Raw genomic sequence first — 16,812 nt, forward strand, 5'->3', positions numbered from 1 at the left:
TTTTCAGATTGGCTTAAAAAGAAATCTGCCTCTCTGCTAGAAGTACAGTTAACACAAAATGACCCAGAATAGTTGAAAGTAAAGAGATGGAAAAAGATACACGGCACAAATACCAACCAAAAGAAAAGTGATCTTGCATTTTTAACATCAGATAAAATAGACTTTGAGAGAAAAAAACATTTTCAGAGATAAAGTGGGTCCTTAATGATAAAAGAATATCTGATATTTTCTATTGGATTAGACTTTTTAAAATGTTATTCACAACCCACTGAAGTGAATTTACTACTCGCTAAAGTGCTGAACCCACTGTTTAAAGAATGTTTAGGGGCACTTCGGTGGCTCAGTGGGTTAAGTGTCCAACTCTTGATTTCAGCTCTGATCATGATCCCAGGGTCATGGGATTGAGCCCCACATCAAGCTCCACACTTATTGTGGAACCTGCTTAAGATTCTCTCTTTGACTCTCTCTCCCTCTGCCCCTCTCCCCTGCTTGTGCACTTTCTCTCTTAAAAAATTAAAACAATATATATTTCTCTAGAACACATTTCTGCCCCTCCCTGAAAGCCCCCAGCAACTCCCCCCAGCAACTCCTAAGACGCATACTGTCTTACTACAGAAGAGTGTCTGGGACACATTACAGTGCATTCTGGGACAGGTTTCTATAACTAGTTCCTAAAAACAGTATGGAACACTTATAACCACCAGAATGAGAAACCAATTTTTGTTCCATTTTGCCAAAGATCTGAGAAGAAATCATGAAGCTTACTTACAGAGAGAAAATGGAACATATGAGAGAGTAGGGAACCCTGAATATTTCATTAGGTATTTACAAGAGAATTTGCAAACATGTATCGCCTTTATGTTGAAATCCACTTTTCCTGAGTATAAAATCCTCAGTATTTAGTACATCAAGTCATGGCAAGGATGTGGTAAGAACTTTCCTAGGCGTCTCACACCCACTTGGAGCTCACTCTTGCCAGGATTACTGAAGGGCTGTCCGTTGCGTTGTTTCTTCAGCATCTTTCCAGGAACTGTACTATATTGAAAGTTTCTTCCTCCAAAGCAACTAGAAAAGCTCCAGGGAATCCTCCAGAGACATTAAGCGTTGCTATGTTATTGTCTGTTTTGCCAAGAACCGAGGAAAACAACTGAGCTAAGAGGAATTCAGACGTAAAGATCTAAGAAGGGCAATTTCCAAGTCCCAGCCAGGGGGCCCCCTCTCTTCTTCCCTGCCTGCAGTCACCATCCTACGGCCCTGATACCTCTCTACTGGCTGAGCAATCCCTACAGTTATATAATTATAAGATCATTTATGTATTCAATAAACTGTAAGCCCTTGGGAAGAGGCCTCACTTCCAATTTTATGAATCACTGGCTCTTCAGCCAATTGGCTCCATGTCCTACCAGCAATTGTAGGATGCAATCTCAGGGCTGAACTTGGATTATTCTTATTACTTTATTAGTTGATGTAAGAAATTGCTAAAATAGGGAAGGCTTACTATGGACCAGACAATGCCTCCTCTTGTTTTCACACCAATGCAATGAAGGAAAAATCTATACTATCTCCATTTTATAGATGAGGAAATCAAGGCTCAGACAGTTTAAGTAACTTCCTCAGGGTTCCTCAGCTTGTCATTTGCAGAGCTGAGATTCAACATCAGACTTTCTGATCAAGAATTGGATTTCTTAACCAATATGGTACGCTGTTTTGGCTTTCATCATCAGAGTAATAGATAATTAGGAGAATTTGATTGGTTCATAGGCATTTTTTAAAACAATTCACATCCACATATTGGAGTTTCCTCCTTGGCTTACCCAAAGTCAAGTACACGATAAGTGGTAATATTCAGTGTGCCTATCTTGGAAGAGCAGATGGACTCCATGTGGTCATTTAAACAAGTAAAAGTAGGAAGCCACTCATAAGGAAGACTTTTTGTTTAAAGCAATAAAACTGTTAATGTGTTAAACATTACAGTGCATTCTGAGGTATTTGCTGATTGGCACAGCCACTGCCATTTAAATTGATTCCGTAATCATGACTATAATGACAGGGATTAGCCCTGTTCAATGGGTGCATGCTTTCCCCAGAGCTCACAAAAGCCTTCTCTAGGGATCCAGGCTTTCCTGGTAATGAAAAGTTAACTAACAAGGCTGCCGCACTCCACTTTAGTAAAAAACAATCCTTGCTTTCCAAAGGAAGGAAATCGAGAAAAACATGAAGAATCTCTGGCCAGACAGAAGAAAATCACCCTAAACTGGTCAGCAGAACCCTGAGAACATCTGTAGCCTTCTGGAATGATGAAAAAAATGGGTGTTTCTATTTGATAAATATTTAGGTAATTGAGACTTCAAGGTATTGTCAGAAAAATTCATCAGTTATTCTTAAGTTAAAAAACTCTTGTTGGCCCCTCAGCAGCCTGTTAATTTAAAATTTAAACACTTGTATTCCTAAAACTATATGCTCATTGTAAACATCCCAAACAATCCAGTCGAGAAAAATATGGAATAAAAAGCAAAAGCTCCCTCCCCCATTTTACTTCCTTTCTAGAGGAACCCACACTCTGTGTCTTCTTCCAAACTTTAGGAATACATCAGTTATACAGAAAGAATTTGACTATAATAAAACCTAGTCAACTTGCTGATTATAATTAGTGTTAACCTTTGTTTAGTGATTCAGAAGATCCTTTGTGTTTATTAGCATTATGAGTATCGGTTGTCACAGTGCAGAAATGTGGGATTTCTGCGTGTTTGGATCCAGATAAACAGAAGCTGCTGGAAAAGATGTGCATAACCTCCGTTTTAGCTGTCCAGGAGGGCTTGGATTTGCTTTAGCCGACAGAACAGAGATGGTGAAGGTGCCTAATCTTTTGAACATAAGACTTTAGGAAACACTGTAAAAACATTGGTTTGTAACTTAAAAGATTTGGGGAATTACTTTATGTTCTATGACATTAATATAGGGTGACTTTATTCTTTGAAATTTGCATAACTTTATGCTAGTATATGTGTATACATTATATACGAAGTACTATACATATATGTCTATACATACATGTATACACATGATATACATATAAAGTATATACATACACAGTACTTTGTATGTATAGTTTTAAAAATATACATTTATAGGGGTGCCTGGGTGGCTCAGTCAGTTAGGCATCCGACTTCGGCTCAGGTCATGATCTCGTGGTTCATGAGTTCAAGCCCCGCATCAGGCTCCCTGCTGACAGCTCAGAGCCTGGAGCCTGCTTCAGATTCTGTGTCTTCCTCTCTCTCTCTGCCCCTGCCCAGCTCACTCTCTGTCTCTGTCTTCTCTCTCTCTTTCTCTCTTACAAATAATAAACGTTAAAAATATCTTTAAAAAATAATTAACAAAAATATACATTTATAGATAGTTTATATATTTTCTTTTCCTTTAAACAAGAGTAGCTGCCATTTATAAGTTCAGCAGGAAACAGTCTTTTTTATCTTGGAAAAGAAAATTACTTGAGTAGTTTTATTAAGATAATAAGGCACCCCATGCTCTAGGAGATGAAGTAATAGGAAGGACTTTATTTTTCTTGAGTTTGTTAAGGCCATTTCTCCAAATGCTTCTTAGTAGAGCTCTGGGGTGCATGAGATCAATCTGCATAAAGAACCAAGGAACTTTCTGGAAGGGAAGGGACTGAGATCATCCCAACCCCAACATTGCTCCCCAAGGTTCCTAGTTATAAAAATCATGCCAGTACCCTTCTAGAATACAGCAGAACTCTTTGGAAACTCATCCAGGAAGCCTGGATCCCAATGACTAGAGCAGGAAGGTTCCAGATCCAATGTTTGTTTGAAAAAGCAGGAGGGCGGGCCCTGGCTTTGTGATACGATCACAATAAGGCAAAACTGGACCACCATGACACTCTACCCACCTTCTCTCCATGACTAACTCTAGTTTATGCTTCAAAACTCAGCCCAGGGGTCATCTCCTCCATGACCATGTTTCCTGACTGCTCCAGGCTGAGCTCAGTTCCCCCTCTGTATTCCCTTGTACTCATTGATATCCTTATTCTTACCACTCCTTGTTGATCTTACTCCTGTATATTCTGTATCTCCTACTGGATTCTCATTCCAAGGGCAGCTGGAACAGTCTACCTATGTTTGAATCTCAACACTGTTTCCTAGCTCTGTGACTCGGCAAGCTGCTTAAACTGTGTTTCTTCATCCATAAAATGCACATAATCATTCTTGCATCATTAGATTGTTCTGATGGTTAAATTTTGTAAAAGACTTAAACAATGCCTGGGACCTAAGTGCTTAATAAATATGAGCTACAGAATAGTAAAACAAAAACTTAATTAAAAATATCAATAATCTCTTAATCGCCAAGGTATAGCACAAAGCCCAGTACACAGTAGGCACTCAGTCAGTGTTAAACTAATACATTGACTATGATTCCTCTAAAATCAATACAGTCGCCACCAGTTGTGTGTGATTATTGAGCACTTGAAATGTTTCTAGCCCACATTAGGCTGTGCAGTCACTGCAAAATACACACTAGATGTTGAAGACTAAGTATGGAAAATGGAGCATAAAATATTTCATAAATAATTTTTGTATTGATTATATATTGAAATAATATTTTAGATCTTTGAGGTTAAATAAAATATATTCTTTTGTTAAGTTTATTTTGAGAGAGACAGAGTGTGAGTGCGGAAGGGGCAGAGAGAGAGAGAGAGAGAGAGAATCCCAAGCAGCCTCCACACTGTCAGTGGAGACCCCAACGCGGGGCTGAAACTCATGAACAGTGAGATCATGACCTGAGCCGAAATCAAGAGCCAGACGCTTAATCTGAGCCACGCATATGCCCCAAAATAAAATATATTCTTTTTTTAAAATTTTTTTTAATGTTTTATTTATTTCTAGAAGAGAGAGAAAGAGACAGCGTGAGCAGGGGAGGGTCAGAGAGAGAGGGAGTGACAGACTCTGAAACAGGCTCCAGGCTCTGAGCTGGCAGTCAGCACAGAGCCCGACGCGGGGCTCGAACCCACGAACCGCGAGATCATGACCTAAGCGAAAGTCGGACGCTTAACTGACTAAGCCACCCAGGCGCCCCTAAAATATATTCTTAAAAATAATGTCACTAGCTTATTTTTACCTTCTAAAATGGAACTGCAAGGAAATGTAAAATTTCACATTGGCTACATTGTATTTCTGTTGAATAGCACAGATCTAGAATGTTCTCAACCTACCATTAGTATAACAAATCTTCACACAATGTCATTTATACTCAAATACTACATAAGCTGTAGGAGTTTAGAGAAATCACTTAGAATGCTGATTCACTTAGAATTTAAAGTATATCCAGTCGGTTTGTAAGGGATTTTCCATGCAGAGTTAGCAAGCTAATGTGTAGAAGTTGTAGGAAAAAAACTAAAGCTTTGTGGGCATTTTCCAGGTTCGGTGCGATCCTGAGATCCAAGAATTGCGTCAGTGGCAGAAGAAACTGCGTGAAGACAGCCACATTCGCGAGAGAGTCAAGATTTTCTGGGCCAAACAAGAACAGAAAGGTCAGTTATTCAATTCACAGTCCTTAGTTTATTTAGGAAAAGCCTGAGTCTTAGCCCAGGCTCAGAAGGAAGCCCTCTGGGTTCTTATGGGGTCCTTGTATCTGCAGGGAACTCAGTCTGTGCTGGGGGGAAGTGGCTGCATATTAAGATTCTACTCTGGAATGCCAGAGGTGATGTGACATAATTTACATGGCCATTTGCCTCACTCAGGGACGAATCCAGGGTCAGCTTGTGTCTGCACGTCTTTTTGTTGAAGCTATAAGACATCAAGGATAACCACACTCGGATGGGTGGTTATTTTTTTAAGTTGTTGATTGTGTGTCTAAACTGAAATGATGCTTTATGTTTGTCCCCTCCCCTTTGGTAAAAAATTAAACACACACGCGCCTATGCATACACATACAAACACATACACACATACACATACACACACAAAGAACAAAGAATAACAACACCATTTTGTTCTATTTGCTTTCCACATTTTTTATTATAGAACTTTAATTTACTACATATTTACAATAGAAAAATTAGAAGAACAATGGCCAAAGGGCACCTGGCTGGCTTAGTCAATAAAGTATACAACTCTTGATCTTGGTTGGGGTTGAATTCAAGCCCCATGTTGGGTCTAGAATTTACTTAATAAATTTGTATATATATATATATAAATTTATAGAATTTACTTAATAAAATATATATATTTAAAGAAACTACAAAAGAAAAACAACAGCCAAAAAAAGGGAAAAAAACAGAAATCCCACCACTGCTAATATTTTGGTATATATCCTTCTATACATTTTCTGGTACAAACAGGTACAAAGAAGTGTCTATATATATTTTATTAAAAATAGGATTTTACATATTACAATCAGAACATCATTCTGGTCAACAACTAAAGAGTAGCATTGTGAAGTTTAACAGCTGCATGGTATGGAGTTAGCATTATTTATTCAACCAACAACATGGAAGGAGATTTGTTATATATGATCAAGTGGAAAAGATAGCAGAACCATAAGATTTCATCCATATTAAAAGTATATACATGGAAACACAGAGATGTATAAACAGCCTGGAAGACTACATTAATGATATACGCTACCTTTAGGATTTATACAAGATGGGGAGAGGTGTGCTGTTGGAATCTTTAAAAAAATTGTTTTGATTTTAGAGAGAGAAAGAGCATGAGCTAGGGAGAGGGGCTGAGGGATACAGAGAGAGAATCCCAAGCAGGCTCCATGCCCACCATGGAGCCCAATGTGGGGCTCAATACCATGACCCTGTGATCACATCCTAAGCTGAAATCAAGAGTCAGATGCTCAACTGACTGAGCCACCTAGGTGCCCCTGAAATCTTTGAAATAAACACAGAATACTTTACAGTTTATGAAAAAATGATCCTACTCACCTCAGCAAGCTACAGGCCATCTATATTTTGAGTTGTCTCAACTCCCCATCCAGCCTGTCCTGTGTCAGTAGACTATAGCCCCTCCAGACTTTTTTGTTCTTTCCATATCCTAATACCTCCCTCACCCAGGGGGCACTGTACTTTTTTTTTTTTTTTCCTGCCAGATAACCCATCCTCAGCTCCTTCTCATCTTTCAGGCCTCCTTAAGGTAGTATTTACTGAACATTCTCAACATGGGGGATCTAAACCAAACCTTTCTCTTCTCCCCAGACACTATCTCAACCCTGCTTTCTTGAATCTGTCTTTCCAGTCCCTTCATTGCATATTGGGTGGATTCCATGTTTTTTCAGTATGTTCTAATTTCAGAAAACCCTGTCTAGTTTAAAATTTTAATCTCACAAACCATTTAATGCTTACCCAACCCCCTCTACCCTTCATCAGTGGGGATGGGAGTGGGAGAAAGAACTATTAGAGCTTTCACACTTCCACACTTTCCTTGTTAGAATCTCTTTCTCCTCTAGTGGGATGGGTAGGAAGGAGGGAGATACAGATCACTGTCTGTCGTGATCCTCTTTTGGCTACCGCAGCTTCTCCAGCTAAGGCTGCTCTTTGTGTCCTTTGGGCAGGCATCTCCATGTTGACTCTCTGACTCCTGTATTTCATATGCATTCTTCCTGGGGGGAAACAACAGGTGGCAGAACACCCCTGTGGGGATCTGGATCCATTTCTACCTCTTCAACCACCACCCCAGATCCCACCTCTGCCAGTCTCCTCCTTTTGCTCTTGGGGATCTCCTTACCCAGTGGCCAGCTCTCTTGTCTGGGGTATTAGGAAGATAGTTCCAAGTTACCTCCCACTGTCCATCTGACTCACTCTCATGGTGGACATGCACACTTCCCCATTGCCTTCCATCTCTGCCCCCGTGTGTCTACCTAGATCACACTGAACCTGCTCAGACAGGCAAGGGGAATGAGCTGTATGTAAATCTGTCCTTAAAGCAAATGTTCAACCAAATAATGAGATACCCTCCATCTTTTTGAGGTGTTCCCTTCGATCTTACCTCCCCTGGATTAGGGTTTGGCTTGGGGAAAGCACCCACTCTTGTCTAACAGAGAAGAGAAAAGCAAAGCACTTTTTAGACCAGCAATTCTCATTCTTTTTGGACTGTGACCCAGTAAGAAATAGCTTTATATTATAATCTAGTGCATACCCTACTGTTCTGTTGAGGTTTTGTTTTGTTTAAATGCTGGACATGACTAAGCAAATGAATTTCATGGCCCACTAATGTGTCTTTACCCATGCTTTGAGATATACTGCATTCATACAGTACTCCATAGCTCCTAAAATTTCCTCTCTCTCTTCACTCCCCAGAGCCATCTATTTAGGTAATGGTTGGACCTCTTCTTCAGAGACAATGGTTCTCAATACTGGCTGCACATTTGAATCACCTTGGGAGCTTTCTAAAAGCCATTGACAGAAAATCCTAGAAGCAATGAGCACTCTTAGTGCCCAGATCTTGGTTTCTAAGTACGCTTTACTCTAAACAGAGTTAAGTCTCTTGGAGAAATGGGGATGGCTGGGTAGATTGGTCAATTAAGTGTCAGACTCTTGGTTTCAGCTCAGGTCATGATCTCACAGTTTGTGAGTTTGAGCCCCAAGTCGGGCTCTGTGCTGACAGTGCAGAGCCTGCTTGGGATTCTCTCTCTTTCCCTCACTCTCTCGGCCCATCGCCTGCTGGTGCTCCCTCTGTCTCTCAAAATAAACTTAAAAAAAAGTTTCATGGAGAAATGGCTGATTCCCGGCCTGGTGAAAGGAAAGTAGATCAGCCTAGAACATCTTATGCCAGAAAATAAAGATGGGGACGTGGGAAAAGAATACAGGCTATAGCTTGATGGGAGTCTCACTGAGCAAATCTGGGACAGTTAAGTGTCAAAATTAATAGGACAGTAATGAATTATAACTCACTGACAACTGAGGGAGAAGAGGAAGCTTTTCCTTACACTAGAATATCAACTAATACAGAGAAAGTATAATGAAATTAGGGGCACCTGGGTGGCTCAGGTTAAGCGTCCGACTTCAGCTAAGGTCATGATCTCACAGTTGGTGAGTTTGAGCCCCATCATGCTGACATCACAGAGTCTGCTTGGAATTCTCTCTCTCCCTCTCTCTGTGCCTCTCTCTCTCTCTCTCTCTCAAAATAAATAAATAAACTTCAAGAAAGAAAGTATAATGAAATTAAAAAGTCACCATCTTGTAACCATATTAGTAAATAATTAACTCAGGCAAGAATCATCAGTCCTTGCTAAAACCATTGAGTGAAAATTTGATGAGGAATAGGATATTTAGAGTCCCAAAATATCCCTCTAAAAATTAGTCACTAAACAAAGGAGAAAATACTGACTTTGCATTTAGAGAAACCTGGCGGACCCACCTTCACCATGTGTTCAGAATTAATATCACCAGTATTGGGATAAGCTGACATAACGTGCCTCCTGGTATGATATACCCAGAAGGACACACATCACATATGTTTATGCACTATCCCTGTCAAAACACATAACTTGAATCTATTCATGGGGAAACATCAGACAATCCCAAATGGAAGGACACACGCCGAAATAACTGATTCAGACTCTTAAAAAATGCCATTGTCAAGAAAGACCAAGATTAAGGAAGGAAAAAGGGGTCGTGACAGCTAAACACAGCACATGATCTTAGATTGGCTCCTGTATGGGAAAAAATTCTACGAAAGACATTTTTGAGACAATTAGCAAATTTTAGCTTTATATAAATAACTACATGGCACTATCAAAGTTCTTCATTTTGAACAATGTTCCTGGGCTATATAAGAAACCTCCTCATTCTTAAGATACATGCTGAAGGTTTTAGGAAACCAAGGATATGACATGTAGCTTAACCTCAAATGATTCAGAAAAAAAAGAATATGTAACACTCCTGTATACGTATGCATACACAGAGAGAAAATGGTAATGTAAGTATGGCAAAGTATAAACAACTGCTGGACCTGGTAGTTCTTTGGATGATGACATCCACTTTTCTGTAAGTTCAAAATTACTTCAAAATTATAAATTAAAAATACATACCAGTGCCTCACCTCCACAGATTTTGATCCAATGGTTTGGGGATGATCCCCCAGGCATGCGTGTTGATGTTAAATTTCCCTGTTCTAATGGTCAGCCAGAGTTGATACTCTAAGGAGGCACTGGATCTGCAGTTGTTCGTGTTCCCTTTAAACTGAGGAGTCCTCAGGGCACCTGGGTGGCTCAGTCAGTTAAGCGGTCGACTTCAGTTCAGGTCATGATCTCACGGTTCTTGGGTTCGAGCCCTGCATGTGGATCTGTGCTGACAGCTCAGAGGCTGGAGCCTGCTTCTGATTCTGTGTCTCCTTCTCTCTCTGCTCCTCCCCATCCACTCCCGCTCTGTCACTCTCTCTCAAAATTAAATAAACATTAAAAAATTTTAATGGGGAGTCCTCAGGGAACCTGGGTGGCTTAGTTGGTTGAGTGTCTGACTCTTGATTTCCACTCAGGTCCCAGGGTTGTGGGATCAAACCCCATATCGGTCGCAGCACTTACCGTGGAGCCTGCTTGAGATTCATTCTCAATCTCTTTCTCTCTCTCTCTCTTAAATAATAATAAAAAAATGTGAAGTCTTCTTAGCCTGCATGCCCTGAGCCCTGGGCAAGAGAAGCCTATTATTTGTTGACTTGGCAGTTATGTGTCTTCCTTGTTAAAGTATAAGCTTCATAAGGACAAAGACCTGACTTAGTACAGCACCTGGCATAAAGTGAGCACCAAATAAATATTGGCTGAATGAATAAATGAGTGTATAAATGAATGAGTGGGTAGAATCCTGAGGCTTAAATGAGCCGACATACAGACAGTGCCTGGTACAGAGTAAGAGAGCATCAAATTGGCAGTTTTAAAGTCTTGCTACCATTTAACCCTTGCTAAGCAGCAGCTTGAGCTGTGAATGGCAAGCTCAGCCCAGGCCTCTCTTCCATGCACAACTGCCTCTTCATTTCACTTCAAAATTGGAAGACAATCAAGGCTGTAATCAGTTTAAAGGTCAGGGAAAGTGCAGCGTGCCTATTTATTTCTGTTGTTTCTTATTCTTTTGAGTTGATTTGCTGTTGGTTGACAGATTGATTTGGCTTGCTGTGTAGCAGGGAGAGCAGACGGGATCTGATGTGTGTAACCCAGCCAGCGGTGGAGAGGCAGAGTGAAAGCATCCTTCCCACCCCCACCCCCACATCCCATCTCGGCCACCTGCTGCTCATGTCCCTTGCGGCCGTTCCTGGGCTCCAGAAGGAGCAGCCCTTTCCAGGCAAGATGGGGTTCAGTAAATGCTCCAGTGGGAACTCATGGGTAAATTTTCCACTTAGAATAAGACTGTGAAATGGCCCTCGGGCAAAACAAAATTAAAAAGCCAGTTCCAAACACTGTCCCCAGAACTGTGGTCAGCTGAGAAGGAAGTCAATACAGTGCAATATGGGTAAAGGCCTGGGTTTTGGAATTGGCCAGATCTGTTCAGGGAGTCTTTTTACGTTTATCTGTATAATCCTGATCTAGTTAACTTCATTAAGCCTCAGTTTTCCCATGTACAAAATGGGACTAATGACAGCACCTGTCTCATATGTCTGTTAAAATGTTACAAGAGATGATCTTTAGAATAAGTCCTGGCACATCGTTCCCATATAGGCTGGCTATTGTCACAATTAGTATTATTAAAATATCTGTGTGCTTTTAAACAATTCTGTTGCTTTCCTCAACTAGCTCTAAGTCCCATAGGGTTCCCTAGAGGGGACTGTATTTGTCTCACTCATGAGGCCTCCAGCCTAGCACAGAGCCTGCCACAGAGCATGCAGTCTGCACATACAGGGTGGACAGAGCTCTGGCCCTCATTTTACAGGTAAATTAGTAGAGGCCCAAGAAGGTTGAGAGACCTCTCCCAAGGTCACACACCCAGAGGAGGGCCTAGGCCTGGGGCCCAGCCATTCCCTTTTTCTGTTCAGTGTTCTAACACATTATCTAAGGAAAGACACAGAGAGTTAAGATGCTCCCTTGGATTCTACTGTCAGGCCACATTCCCTCAGGAATCTTCCTGTTTCTCATGACCTGGGTTTTGGGTTCCTGATCTTTGTGCTGGCTGAAGCCCCTAAATAGGAGCAGAATACAACCCGCCCACCAGGAGAAGCAGAATTCCTCGTTCCCTTGAGGTGTCACTGAGCTGGATCGTCTCTGTTTTTTGTTTTAATTGTTTTAATGTTTATTTTTTTGAGAGAGAGAGACACACACAGAGTGCAAGTGAGGAAGGGGCAGAGAGAGAAGGAGATACAGAATCTGAAGCAGGCTCCAGGCTCTGAGCACAGAGCCCGACAAGGGGCTCGAAACCACAAGCCGTGAGATTATGAGCTGAGCTGAAGTCCACTGTTTAACCGACTGAGCCACCCAGGAGCCCCAAGCTGAATCATTTCTTACACTTAGGCACTACAGAGTTACTTCCTGTTTTAAACCTTATGAATTAGGGTAGTGTGGAGGTTCAGATAATAAATTCCCCCAGCCAAGGTGACACTGTCATTAGACCCCAAAGACCTCTGATGAAGCGATTTATGGTAAACACATGCTAGTTCTCCTTTAGACTTGCATTAAAGAAAAAAATGGAATGATTGCAAATAAAAATGGTTTTCCAACTTTATCTAAAAAACCCACAAACTGATCTATGTACAAATCCAACAAACACACGTAATATATTTTTTGAGTGCATGCCATATTATCCATATTGTGTTCTGGTATTTATAGTATGAATAAATTTTGCCAAGTTCATTTCTTAGAACAACCTTGGTGCAGACAGGAGGTCTGAGGGAGAATAGTGTCCGCTGTCAGGGTAGAGTCGTGGTCATATATAGCTCATCTCATGTTACACTGAGTCAGAGGCCCTCCCAAACAGGATTTTCTTCTAGGACAGAAATGGTGTGAAGTTACCCTCGAGTATCTATCCACAGGGACAGTTGCAGGAATTATTTTTAAATGTCTATGACAAGAATTACAGCCAATATAATTCCAAACAAGATGCCTAAGTCATTTTTGAGATGTGGTCAAAAATCCCTTCTCGATTAATAGCGTATTTTTAGCTTCATATACTCAGTAATTGATTTCAAATGTGCTTTGTAATTGAATGGTCATATTTTATTTGGAAGTCTAGTATGAGTAGGAAGAAAGAAGCCATAGAAATAGTTCCTATAATATCAGGTTACATTTTGTGTGTGTGTGTATTTATATATATTTACATATATATATGAAACATCAGATTATATTTGTATGTGTATATTCTTTATATATATGTAAGTATTCTTTGAATGACTTTATCACTTCTTGTTGAAATTTTAAAGAAAAGGATGGAGGAGGTTAACCTGTCAAAAGAAACAGGTTATTTACTTTTCTTTGCTTACCTGTTTATTCCCTACCTCATTCCAAGAGCGGTTTGCAGTAGCTTACAGAAACTTGTATGATATAATATTCTTGGTAAATGTGATAATTGGGTTGGGGAAAAATGAAAGAAATAGTTAAGCTGTAAAATGCAGTAAGCAAAATACTCTAAGTTCTATACTTGCTAGAGATTTCTTAGAGACAAAGCAAAGAGGGAAATAAAATCTGTTAAATAGTTCACAGTGTCTATAAGAAAAAAGACAAGCTAGTTAGTTGTTCAGGAAACACTGGGCCCTTTCCTAATACATTATGCAATGCAAATAATAACCTCAAAAATGTTCCTATAATAAATAGAAATATGGCTCTGAGCTTCCTAGAAGCCACAACAATGAAGGAAATAGGATCATTATATTGTTTATTGTGTCTTTAAGATTAAGAAGGTTCTTGGAAGCACACTTGCTCCTGGAACTAAGGTTTTTCTTTCATTAAGAGGACACTGAGAGGAGCGCTTGGGTGGCTCAGTCATTTGAGTGTCTGACTTTGGCTCAGGTCACGATCTTGCGGTTTGTGAGTTGGAGCCCCTCATTGCTTGCTGTCAGTGCAGAAACTGCTCCGGATCCTCTATTCCTCTCTTTCTCTGCCCTTCCCCCACTCTCTCTCTCAAAAACAAATAAACATCAAAAAAAAAAAAAAAAAAAAAAAAGGACACTGGGGAAAAAAACAAAGCCTGAGGGGTAGACCAGAGAAGTGGTTCTTTTTTCTGACTTTTAATGTAGTATTTTAAGTTTAGATTGTAATGACAAATCTTAACTATATTAGGATTGGATTTTAAAGATAGTCTTAAAATAAGCACCTCATGTTGGCCACAACACATGCTTGTGACCTTAGGATACCCCCTGGAACTTTGTTGTTAGAGCAGAGAAGGATGTCTGAAACTAAGAAGTAGCTGTAGTTTATTGGGCATATACTACGTGCCACTCATCATGCTAAGCACCTTTTGTTGCCAAAGTCCTCACACCTGCTCTGTCAGACAGAAGACATCATCTCCATTGTACAGATGAGGAAACCAGGGCTGGGGGAGTATGACTCACACAAGGTCACACAGCCAGTAGAGCCCTACTAGGGATTTGAACCTAGATCTGCCTGATGCCGGGGATCCTAAGGCCATTCATTTCATGCCATGTTGTCCAGGTACTTTAACTTTGTGCCCAATAGGGCATGTTGGCCCAGCACAAAGCTTCCCAAGAGGATACCAAGACCTCCAGGTTGGACAGTGGGCAGCAGCTGGCCATGCCTCCCACCCTGCCCACTAACATTAAAATAGTCATAGACCCCCGGATAGGGGAGGTGTGGAGACAGGGGATGCTGAGTCCTTTGTCCAGAGGCTGCAGGATCTGTCAGCATGTTTTAGGAAGCCAGGGGTAATGGATAAGGATGAAGATGTTCTTTTCTCCCTCCTTCCAAACACCCTGCCCATCCATAGATGAGGAGCAGAGAAAGGCTTTGCCACCAAAGAGGATACCCGGGTACAGAGAACACGAACTGTGGCTCAGGAGGCGGGTTCTGGCATTAGCTGTAGCCCTTTGTCACTAACGAACATAATCAATCACCTAACAATGATATATGTTAAAATAATCAGTGACTTATTTTCCAGAGGCAGTTACTATTGAGAGTGTCTACCCATAGGTTTTCTTCATCTATCTACATATAAATATATACAGATACGTATTTATAAACATGGAAACATAAAATGCTATAGTGCAACGTGCTTTTTCTTTCACTTGGCAATATATCATGGACATCTTTTCATGGTAGAAGTTCTAATACCAATTCCATTGCATGGTGAGGGGTTTTTCTACATCATCAAATAATTCACTGACACTAGCTAGGTTGGAGAATTCAACTCAGTTCTGACACTTATCTTCAGAGGTAGCATCAGATCCCACAGGTTAAGGGCTTGGTCCCACAGGACTGTCCCCACTGCAGACAATCCCAAGTTCAGGTTGTTACCTGCTTTTCTGACTGACCGGCTTCAGTTTGGTGCTTCCCACAACCCCCTCCTTGAGTTCAATTAATTTGCTGGTGTACCTCACAGAACTCAGGAAACTGCTCACCAAATCACTGGTTTATTACAAAGGTTATATTAAAGGATACAAATCAGCATCCAGATGGAGAGAGAAAAGAGAGAGAGAGAGGTCCCGAACAAGAGAGGCTTCTGTCCTCATGGGGCTTGGGGCCTGGCCAGGTGGCACAGGGAATTGTTTTGGTATCCCTATCTAGAAGTCTCTGAACCCTGTCCTTTGGGTTTTTATGGAGGTTTCATTGCGTAGGCACAATTGATTTAATCATTGGCCATTGGTGCCTGATTCAACCCCCAGCCCCTCTCCCTTCCCTGGAGTCCAGGGCAGGGGTACCGGAAGTTCCTAACTTTCTAATCACGTAGTTGGTTGTCCCTGGCAACCAGCCCCCATCCTAACTTGGGTCCAAAAATTACTTTATTAAAATAACAAATGACACCTTTATCATTCTCCTCACTTGGGAATTTCCAAGGGTTTTTAGGAGCTGTGTGCCAGAAAAAAGTGGATGAAGGCAAATATATATTTCTTATTATAAATCACAGTATCACACATGCCAATATATACAGATCTATCTCAGTATTTTTTGGGGTCCATAAAAATGATAATAAATCTGTACCATACTTTTTTTTAAAACCAATCCCTGTAAATGGATATTCAGCCTGTATTATAAACAGTGCTTCCATAGATATTTTTGCAGATTTATCCTTGCTTACTCACAGGATTACTTCTATAGAATAAAGTCCTATAGGACTTATAGTCCTATAGGAATGAAATTGCCGGTTCAAAGGACATGCATGTATTACATTTAGACCATGATTGCCATGTTGTCATCCAAAATTGTCGCTTCCATTTGTACTTAATGCCACCAGCCCACTTTGGAATTGTTGATTGGTGATGTGATCTTGGTGTTTCATTTTCCCTGCTTGTAAAATGAGAATGATTATTTCCTAGGGAGTAATTCTAAATGAGGTCACTGCTTTGATAATACCATGGCTCTTTAAGAAAAAATATATCAGTAACTCTAAAGTGTCACTTACATCTTAATTTTTTCTCTCATATCTCCTCAAACCTTTATTCCTTCTCCATTTGAACCTGCAAAAGAAATGAAAATTTAATTAAAAGAAATCTAGGAACTTCATGCCTCGATATTACTTTCATTGGTTCTATTTTTAAGACACCCCCGTGGGTGTAGACGTTTGGATGACATCAACTTTCATACGTATTTTTTCATTAAAAATTTGCAGAAGTCTGCATAGCTAGGACATGCCTTCTCTTGAAATGCTCAAAGATCCTCTACTGTTCTGCTGATATTAAAAAGTAAGTAAAAGATAGTTTTCTTTTT

The 16,812-nt window shown here is 40.5% G+C and overlaps 1 protein-coding gene across 2 annotated transcripts in view; it reads left to right on the forward strand.

Annotated features, from left to right (window-relative positions):
* Nucleotides 1-16,812, forward strand: part of IQCK (IQ motif containing K) — a 126,255-nt gene that overhangs the window by 81,524 nt on the left and 27,919 nt on the right. The window contains exons 8-9 of one of the 2 annotated variants that reach the window (XM_039255879.1): nucleotides 5,431-5,542; nucleotides 16,715-16,787. In XM_039255879.1, coding sequence (XP_039111810.1) covers nucleotides 5,431-5,542; nucleotides 16,715-16,787 — 185 coding nt within the window. The remainder of the gene's footprint in view (nucleotides 1-5,430; nucleotides 5,543-16,714; nucleotides 16,788-16,812) is intronic. The other variant, XM_039255880.1, reaches the window with a different exon arrangement.

The sequence above is a fragment of the Hyaena hyaena genome, unplaced genomic scaffold (genome assembly GCF_003009895.1).
Source record: "Hyaena hyaena isolate Hyena2069 unplaced genomic scaffold, ASM300989v1 scaffold_550, whole genome shotgun sequence".
NCBI classification, from domain to species: Eukaryota; Metazoa; Chordata; class Mammalia; order Carnivora; family Hyaenidae; genus Hyaena; species Hyaena hyaena.